This window comes from Solanum stenotomum, chromosome 11, assembly GCF_019186545.1.
Source record: "Solanum stenotomum isolate F172 chromosome 11, ASM1918654v1, whole genome shotgun sequence".
Taxonomy (NCBI): Eukaryota; Viridiplantae; Streptophyta; class Magnoliopsida; order Solanales; family Solanaceae; genus Solanum; species Solanum stenotomum.
In genome coordinates this window covers 7562744-7573388 of record NC_064292.1, presented here as the reverse complement: position 1 = coordinate 7573388, position 10645 = coordinate 7562744, and the positions used below count along the sequence as shown (strand labels likewise).

Below are 10645 nucleotides of genomic sequence, written 5' to 3'. Positions count from 1 at the left end.
GATATGATTAATGATGCTTTTTGAATCAAGAAATATTCTTCCTCCATGTCCGGCTAGCAGTGATGGATTTGATCAGGAGGGTGATGAGAATGATAAGGAGAGTGAGGGTGATGAAGAGTAGTTGTATCTATTTGACATTTTAGACTTCTATATTTTTAGAATTGTTTAATTTGATCGTATTTTGGTTTATTTTGAAGTTGGATGAAGTTTATTTTGAAATAGTTTGTATATGTTGAAAATATTGTGTTGTTTTGATTGGATGAAGTTTATTTGGCTTTGGGTTGTTTTGGTATAAATATGCAGGTGCCAACTAAAAATTGCAGCAATTTGCTGCCTGTTTTGCAACAAAAAACCGACCTCCGGAGGTCGGAATTTCAAAAATAAAAAATAAAAATACCGACCTTCGGAGGTCGGAATTTCAACATTACAAAAATAAAAATACCGACCTCCGGAGGTCGGAATTTCAACATAACAAAAATAAAAATACCGACCTCCAATGGTCGGAATTTCAACATTACAAAAATATAAATACCGACATCCGGAGGTCGGAATTTCAACATAACAAAAATAAAAATACCGACCTCCGGAGATCGGAATTTCAACATTACAAAAATAAAAATGCCGACATCCAGAGGTCAGAATTTAAAAAAATGAATATTTCAACATAAAATAAAAACCGACCTCGAGAGGTCAGTAAATACCGACCTCCAGAGGTCGGTATTGAATAGCGACCAAGCTTTTTCCGACCTAAGCTGGGATGTTGGTTTTAGGTCGGTATTTCAAGGAATACCGACCTCCGGAGGTCGGTATTTATAGGTCGGTATTCACAGTTTTTTTAGTAGTGTTTTAGGTAGTGGCCAAAGCACTAAGAAGTGAAAATCATGCTACTCATACAATATGCTTAACACATGCAAGTCGAACCTTGGTTTTCGGAGTTCGAAAGAGAAGGGAAAGAAATGGGGTAGAGGAATTGGTCAACCAGGCTCGGCTCATGACCTGAAGATTGATTTAGATTAGATGTAGTACTAATAGTAGTAGTTGTTGTATTGTTTCCCTAGTAGTATATCCATACTGCTAGCGGCAAAGTCATGAATTTTAATTGGAGTGCTCACGATTTAATAAATGTACATAAATTAGTAGTAATATTGTATCTATATATACTGTAACATCTCGCACCTAGAAACGACTATAAAGAGTTTAAAATATGAAAATATTGATTTCTGGAAAGAATAATGAAGTCGGGAAATTTTGTCTAAGTTAAGAAAGTGAATTTTGGCCATTTTCAACGGTCATAACTCCTAGCTCAGGAGAAGTTAGGAGCATCTCTTGATATGTTTGGAAATCCCTGGGAGAGATCTTTCCAACGCCGTCAAGATTGCACGATTTCGACATCGTATGAGTGAGATATGCCTTCCGGAAGTTGGGCTGTTGGATCGAGGAAAGTTTCAATCCGGATTTAGGGAAGGGCAAAGTAGTCTTTTCCCTAATTAATTTCCAAATTCGTTTTTAGGGATTTATAGGGGTAAAAACAGAACTTAATTCAGTTTTGAAAAGTTAGAATACGCTTAGGGCTTGGAGAAGAGAGAAAGAAAGAAAGAAAGAACGAGAGAAGAAGGCAAGAATTAGCCAAGATCAAGCAAGATTTGCGAGTGGAATTCGTCGGGGGTAATCCCTATCAAGGTATGTGAGATTTCTTTTGTGTTGGGTTAGTTCACCCACACACTAACTTGTTTCAATTCAGCGAAATTGTAGTTGTTTGAATGTTAAGAAAGTGAAGTTCTTGAAGAACATTGTTGAATTCTTATGGGTTGATTGTTGAATGCCTAGTGTTGAATTGATTCATGTTTCCGGGTTGTTTTGCGAGTTAGATTGGTTGTATATTGAGGGTACAATTGATCCTAGGGGCTTGGGGAAAGTATCATGGAAGTTTGGAGGATTTAGAGATGAAAAACGGAGGAGAAAAGTAGAGAACAGCTAGGTACAGGGTTTGGGGAGTTGCGCCTCTCAGCGCCCCCCAAAATGTTCTTTGAGGCTTCGCCTTTGGCGCGTCGCCCCAACCAGAGTGCCCCACCCAGCTCTCTGAGGTTTGGGGCCTGGCGCCCCACGCCTCTCAGAGCGCCAGGGACTCCAGTTCTCCCCATTCGTTCCCCACCTTCTCGTACGTGTTCCTAAATGATGTACCTAAACTTCGTAGTCGATTCTAACATTCTAAAATACATCTAAACATCATGAAATCATCCATAAACATGAGATCATGAACCTTGAATCCATAATCCAATTCAAGGAAAGTTAAGACCAAAGTCAAGAGAAGTAAGAGTCAAGTCAAGATGAGTTCTTAGAGTTTTCCAAAAGTCTTTTCCAAATGTTTTAACTTTGTTTTAAGACTTAAAGTTCAAGTTGAGTACAGAGTAAAGAGTAAAGTTTGAAGTTCATTTCTTCAAAAGTATATGGGGACAAAGTATTCCCAAAGACATTTAAAATGTTTTCACATTTAGATAAGAACAGAAACTGAGATTTCCAAAGAGCCTTCAGGCTAGTTTTCAGAAAAGAGTAATAGCTTTCTAAATGAAGTAAGTCAGGGAACTTAGATTTCCAAGATAGCCTTTGAGCTAAGTTTTTTAGCACTAATCTCAAATCACAGAGGAAATATGTTTTAAAAACATAAGAACCAGTACATTTTTGGGAGTAGTATTGAGCACCGAATTGGGGGAGCGTTCAAAAAACTGACAGCCCCCATAGAACCATGTAGCCATCATGGGTAGAAGAGGTTCATACTTTTTAGATGATCCTTTATAAATTAGACTAGTGGATCCATTAGGCAGTTGAGGTTCTATACCTTTGGCCGGGTATAGGATGCTCTGGCAATATGAGGTTGATCGATGTATCATCACTATAGCTCTTATGTGATGGTTGTCAGTTAGAAAAACTCCCACAACAGTTATTGTATTTCTATATACATCAGTTCATTTGTATTTCTACATACATCTCAGATTTATTGTATCTTTACATACACACAGAGTTTATAGCATGTTTTAAACAACTTTTCTTTATATTGCACTTGCTTTAAATTGCTTTATATTAAATGAGTCAGTCAGGTTGAGTTGAGTGAGCCAGGTAAGTTATTCAGTTTCTTTCAGATTCCTTCTAGCCTATGTGTGGTTTAGCATTCCAACTCGCATACTCGTACATTCAATGTACTGATGCCAGTTGGTCTGCATCTTATTATGATGCAGACGCAGGTAACCAGGATCAGCATCCAGCACCTCGTTGATCCAATTGAGCAGCTCAGAGTCAGTGGTGAGCCTCCTTGCATTCCGGAGGACTCTTTTATTCACTTTCAGTCTTTCATTTATTAGGATGTTGTGGGGTTTGTTCCAACATCCATATCAGTATTTTAGAGGCTTCATAGACAGTCAGATAGTTATTAGTTCAGATGTTTTTCTTTATCTTTCAGATGTTGTTTAAGACTTAAGTGCCATTTTGGCCAACTTATTATTCTTTAAGTTATTATTTGAGATTGTTTCATTGAGTTAAGTCTTTCGCTGAGTTAAGTAAGTCAGGCCAACGGTTCGCTTGGGGCCAGAAATGGTCTCTAAGTGCTAGTCCCGCCCAGGGGGTAGGCTCGGGGCGTGACATATACCATATAATATTTTGATACAGTATTAAACTGACAATGTTTTGTTGGTTGTAGCTCTAATTGCACCTTTACTTATAACTTTTTTAAAAGGAAAAAGAAGAAAAAGTTGAAGTTTGAAACATTGAGTAAAATTTTAATTCATTTTCAAGCCTCTAAATATATAATTATCTCCCTCTGTGGTTTCTCCTAATGCATACTATATTAATAGTATTCAATTTCTATATATCTCATGGTTTTCATTCTTCTGAAATATTTGAATTATATAATCGAAGACTTACTCTCTCTATATGTACCTCACGATTTAACTATGTTGCTCGAATTCTTCAAACTATATTGTCGCGTTCATTTATGATCATCTAAAAATGTTTTTATTCTGTATTTGTTCGCTCCATTTTAGGGTGCGATGTAATTGACATCCGACTTTAAGTATTAATCGATCAAACCCTAAACCTAGTAATAGATAGATAAACTAATTGAGCTATTTGAATTTAAATAGAAATGTAATCATAGTGATTTTTAAAAAAAAAATCTTGAGTTTATAATTGAATACTAATTAGTTATGCATGAGCCTCTGTAGAGTACAGAATAAAAATATGAAAACATATGCTATTGGGGCATACCTTTGAATAATAAAAAAAAAAATAGATAATAATAAGATTGAAACTCCCACGAAAAATAGAAGTATGTGGAAGCTGGATTGTGAAAGACAACCACAAGATAAACAAAAAAGGATTCATATTAGATTTAACATTACAAAACACTACATATATTTCCGACACTTTCAAAAATAGGAATGTAAACTAGCAAGTTGTAGGATCTGACACTTTGATTTTCTAGCATAATTTCAGCTCGAAATTATCAAGTTCTAGAAATTCATTAATCCACTCATCACACTTGTTCAAGGAATAATCGTTTGAACTTGGTAAAGCTACAAAAGGAAATCTAATGGTTGAGGTATGTCTACTCCTTGAAATATTTAATTGAAATCCGCAGAGAAGTTACTTGGATTCAACACATTGGGATGACGTTCCTCGATGAAGTTCATTGATGTTCCTTCTTCACTTCAAGACAGCACTCCGATACTTCAGGAGTTGATCGTCAGGTTATTGTCTAGATTGGATAGTGCCCTTCCTCATGGTGTTCTTCTGGGGTACTTCAGGTCCTCCTATTATAGTTGGTGTTACATCTCCAGTTCATGGGCCTAATGTGGGATTTCAGACTCCTGGTTCCTCTTCAGTGACTTCTATGACACCTCCGAGATTTGTAGTTCGTTTTGCTAGTGCGGCCATGTCGGTTGCCAAATCTTTGAGAGATTTGTTAGCTTGACACCTCCCAGACAGTACGACTGGAAAGTAGGCTTATGACTTCTTGACCGAGTTCCAGGATAGGTTGTTCAACCTAGGTATCTTAGAGGCACATGGAGTGTGTTACCCCTCATTAGTTTGCGGGAGTGGCCTAGGAGTGGTGGAGATCGGTTCTTGCTTGTAGGCCCGTTGGTTCTCTTGTGATGGGTTGAGAGCAGTTTACTGAGGGTTTTTTTTGTATGCATATGTAATTCATGTCAAGCTTTTGTCTACATGATCATTGGTCAAACAGGTGACATATTTAGGTAATAACTGCCCGCCAACAGCGGGAATTCTTTCATTCTCTACCAAGCTCTAATATCATTTTGAAGGAAAATATTATAAACTCAATTGTACTTGAATCTCAATTAAAGTTCTCTCTATTTCTTTATAAATCTTTCTTTTTCTGTATATAATTCTGTGTATTGAAAATGACTAGCAAAATTACTATTTATAATGGTAGGAAACAAATTAGGTTTCATTTGTTTGCACTTAATGGAGGTCTGAATCTGAATGGTCCAGACATTAGGTCATTAAGTGCATTTGTTATTTAAAAAAATTTAAAAATCTTTTAATGGGTCTAAAAAGGTCTCAATGAATCAGATTTGTGACAAAGTCTTATTCTTATTCAGACTCTTTTAAAAACACTTTTGTTTTCAGAAAAAAAAATTGTGCTCCATATTTTTTTCTACAAAAAAAAATTTAAGTCTCGTTAATTCTCCAACTTTAATAGTTATCTAAATTATTTCTCTTGAACATTTAATTTTTGTACTTGCTAGTTGTTTACCAAGAATTGATAAAAATTATTTAATTAAAGTGCAAAACAACTTCATAAATATGTGTTAAAATTGGATTATTATGCCTTTATAAATTTGTTTAAAATCATTTGAATGTATCATATTCATTATTTATTTCAGAAAAGAGTACATGGCCAAACACATTATAGAAGGTGAACCATGTCTTATGAGTAAAGCATACATACAAAACGAAAAAAATATATTCATTCAATCCTTTCATATGCAAAAGAACAAAAGTTAAAGATTGTTTAAGTTCTACAGAGGCAGAGGCCAAACACAATAGATCAATAAAAACTATTGAACATCTAGGAATGTTTGAGTTGAGCTTTCAAAAAAGGCATGTAATTTAGCAAGTTGTAGGATCTGACACTCTGATTTACTAGCTTAATTTCAGCTCAAAATCGTCAAGTTCTAAAAATTCATTAATCCAATCATCGCACTTGTTCANTTGCATTAGTTATACATAGGTTGGAAAAGAATACCAAACAAGGTACTAGTAATACACACTGCTAATGCATGCGTTATTTTTCCTAATACACTCTACCAAACGACCCCTAAGTGCATTTGTTTTTTTTTTTTAATTTAAAAATCTTTTAATGGGTCTAAAAAGGTCTCAATGAATCAAATTTGTGACAAAGTCTTATTCTTATTCAGACTCTTTGAAACACACTTTTGTTTTCGGAAAAAAAAATTGTGCTCCATATTTTTTTCTAAAAAAAATAATTTAAATCTCATTAATTCTCCAACTTTATTAGTTATCTAAATTATTTCTCTTGAACTTTTAATTTTTGTTCTTGCTAGTTGTTTACCAAGAATTGATAAAATTATTTAATTAAAGTGCAAAACAACTTCATAAATATGTGTTAAAATTGGATTATTATGCCTTTATAAATTTGTTTAAAATCATTTGAATGTATCATATTCATTATTTATTTCAGAAAAGAGTACATGGCCAAACACATTATAGAAGGTGATCCATGTCTTATGAGTAAAGCATACAAACAAAATGAAAAAAATATATTCATTCAATCCTTTCATATGCAAAAGAACAAAAGTTAAAGATTGTTTGAGTTCTACAGAGGCAGAGGCCAAACACAATAGATCAATAAAAACTGTTGAACATCTTGGAATGTTTGAGTTGAGCTTTCAAAAAAGGCATGTAATTTAGCAAGTTGTAGGATCTGACACTCTGATTTACTAGCTTAATTTCAGCTCGAAATCGTCAAGTTCTAAAAATTCATTAATCCAATCATCGCACTCATTCAAGAAATAATCGTTTAAACTTGGTAAATTAGCTACAGAAGGAACTTCTGGTGGTTGAGGTATGTCTGCTCCTTGAAATAATTCAGGACATCCGCAGAGAAGTTACTTAAATTTAACACATTGGAATGATGTTCCTCGTTGGAAGTAACTGATTGAACAACCGGAGCTTGTCGTTTTTGGGATCGATATTTCTATATAAGATGAAAAATATTTAGAAAATTTGACAAAATTTTGAATCATAAATGTTTTTTTCATACTTGGATACCTTAAGACGGTAGGTGAGACATTCCTTAGTCAAATCCTGCACACACATCCTCTCCAACACATTTTTAGGACCAGCTAAATCAACATGGTAAGACAAATAACAAGAACTTAATAGTAAATTTCTGAACATTCAAAAAATGTCTAGTTAAGATTTTCACTTAACCAACATTCTTATTTTTTCTACTTCTCTCTGTCGGGATAAAAACAAAGTCTTTGAACACTTACCTTTGTCTCCTAACTCGCGAACAACCTCGTCTAATTTCTTCTCAAGCTCTACTGTCCATTTCAGGTTTCGTCTTTTCTTTTCTGGTCTTTCTGTACTTATTTTCGAAAGCAAAGAATGATCCTCCTCTTTTTCCGAAGGACCACTACGTTTAACTTGTGCTTCCTCTTTTGTACTTCTCATTCTCTTAGACCTTTTTGCCTCATCTTTTTCTATTAATGAATCTACCACTTGATCTTGATAAGTTTCAGAGCAATTTTCTATGCTTTTTCCCTTTTTGTCTTGCAATTTCTTAGAACAAGACGTGTTGTCCATTACATAAACTTGATTAGCCTTGTAGTGTTGTGATTTTTCATTTGCCTTGTTATTGTGCCACTTCACATGCTTCCATACATCCTTGAGTTTCATTGATGAAATGAGCGACTTCTTAAAAATAAAGCATATCCCTTGTGTTGGTGCTTCTATTATCATTTCGATTGCCACCTCTGGAGACATCACTAAGCCAAAAATAATAAATCAGAACAAAATATTAATTAAATAAGGTATCTAGAATTGTGGGGAGAAGTTAGATGTTCAAATTTATATACACCACTTTTGTAAGGAACTTATATAAATATTGAATTTGACAAATATATATATATATATATATATATATAGAAACTACAAGTAACACTAATGTGTTAAGAAGTCAATTTTTTTTATATTATTCTTATAGTGGATAAAGTTCAATAATGTTGTGTTATATTAACACGTTTAAATACACTTTTGAATTAATGAATAGCACACACTAAACCAAGCAAAATAATAAAAAATTTGAGGAAATGGTCTTACAAATAATAGGTTTGTCTTTGATGAGTTGAGTGGACTTGATGAATTCAAGGTAGTCCATTTCAAGCATGTTGGCATCCACCATGACCAAGTCGAATTGGTTGATATGTTCTCGGAGAATGGATAGAGCTATAGTTGCTTGTTCGATCGCAGTTACTATAAACAAAAATCAAGCTCAGAAAATATCACAAAAAATATGTATGTTGTGGGATATTTTCATAATAATCAGTGATACACCTTCCATTTCCTTTATGTTATTACACAGATAAAGGTAGTATTAACTGACTAATAATATTACATTAGAAGTATAGAAAGAAATATTTGATTGATGCTAGGTGACTAATATCATTCAAGTCTTTGATAAGTTAATTAATTTAATCTTGTTGCCTAACAATCCAACTGATTCTTTTCCAATTAAAGTACAATTCAGCTAGGATGTTGATAAATTTGACGATTAAATGAATATATTTTTCATATGGTCTGATATATTGATAACCTTTTACACTTGACAATAAATTTTATTTAGATATTTAAAACACAATATGCTTTGATTGAACATTTAAACAAATGATAAAGTGTTTTTGTTAGACAATTCAAATTAAAAAATTTAGAAAAATCTTATGTCTCAAACATCCATTACATAGATTATTTAATGACATAATTTAAGTAGTCACATCCATTTGTTATGTTCTCAAGCATCATAAACAAAAATTTCAACCATTAATTTATTAAAACAACAACAAATCTAACAAGCTTATTAAGAACTGTTGTAATTTATTCACCTATATCTGCACTTAGTCATACATGACTGAAACACATATTAAAATTTACTAAAAGTTTTAGTCATGTGCATCTCTTCTTCTTCTTTTGCCAATAATAAAATAATTTTCTTCTTCGAATTTAAACACTCAAATCTACCCAAAAAAAAAATTAACTTTGATCTATAAATTTCATGTATCTTACAAAACAAACTCCAGTAAGCAATTTTACATAAATTCACTTCTTTAACTATAGACTATAAGTACAGATTTACCTAGAAGATCCAACAAAAATTAGGGGGAAAAGGCTCTAATACATATGAGAGAAAACTAAAAGAGATATAAAATTATTGTACCTTTAAAGGAATGTTCTTCAAGAATTGTTGTTATATTTGATAAAGAAGTTGTATCAGGATCAACCAAGAGAATTCTGAGGCCAACATAAGCCAAAGGAACATCTACATTACGAATTATCTCACAATCCATCTTTTAGCCTTTGAACATTTTGAGAGAGAAAAAAAGAAGATGAGGGGATTTTTGAATTTTTGTTCTCTTTCTTTGGTTTCTCTTTTTTGGTTTTACCACCTTATTCTAAATGAAGGATAAAATTTGGCCAAATAATTAAATATAGAGGGGGAATATCATATTTTGAAAATCTACCTTTATAACAAGTCAATAACTAGTGTAGTCAATATCTTATGGAGGTGTAATTAAGCAAGAAGTTGATAATCTACCAATTTGTGTTTAAAATAAATTAGTCTTGACTATTTTCGCAATACAGGCAATATCACTTTGTCCCTATGTTTCAATTTTCTAATTTTAATTTTTAGTCCATTCAAATTTTTTTGTCACTTTCTAAATTTGACAACTCTTTAATTCTAACTTTTTACAAGTCATGTTTAAGATCACAAGATTAAAGGACATTTTGGTACATTCTACACATATTAGTTTAAGATCACAATATTCAAAAGTTTTTTTAGTTTCTTAAATTCCGTATCAAATTAAAACCGATAAACAAATTGAAATGAAAAGAGTAGTTGATAATATTGTTTTAGTCATGCTAGAAAGTTCACTTCAAATTACATGTTTTAGAAACTTTGTTGGTCTCGTGTGAGATTTATATGCTAGTATACAAAGTATAGAACTTCGAGCTAGTACTTCTAACTTTTATTTTATACTATATTAATATGTGATGTACTTGAATAAAAAGAAAACATGGTCATTGATGATTAATTCATACCGTCGATCTCAAATTGCTTTAGATTAGATGTAGTAATAGTACGTAGTTGTCGTTGTATTGTTTTCCTTGTAGTATATCCATACTGCTAGTGGCAAAGTCATGAATTTTAATTGGAGTGCTCACAGTTTAATATATGTGTATAAATTAGTAATAGTATTTGATCTATATACACTATATAATATTTCGATACAATATTAAACTGACAATATTTCGGTAGTTGTAGCTCTAGTTTCACATTTACTTATTACTTTTTTGAAAGGAAAAGGGAAAATGTACAAGTACCCCCATAGAC

The 10645-nt window shown here is 32.8% G+C and overlaps 1 protein-coding gene across 1 annotated transcript; it reads right to left on the bottom strand.

Moving 5' to 3' along the window:
• Window positions 1-7458: 7458 nt before the first annotated feature.
• On the bottom strand, window positions 7459-8433 carry LOC125844600 (uncharacterized). The gene is made up of 2 exons (XM_049523914.1): window positions 8355-8433; window positions 7459-8015 (listed from the first exon to the last, which is right to left on the bottom strand). Exons 1-2 carry the CDS (start codon window positions 8431-8433, stop codon window positions 7459-7461), a joined length of 636 nt encoding a protein of 211 aa, XP_049379871.1.
• Window positions 8434-10645: the final 2212 nt, after the last annotated feature.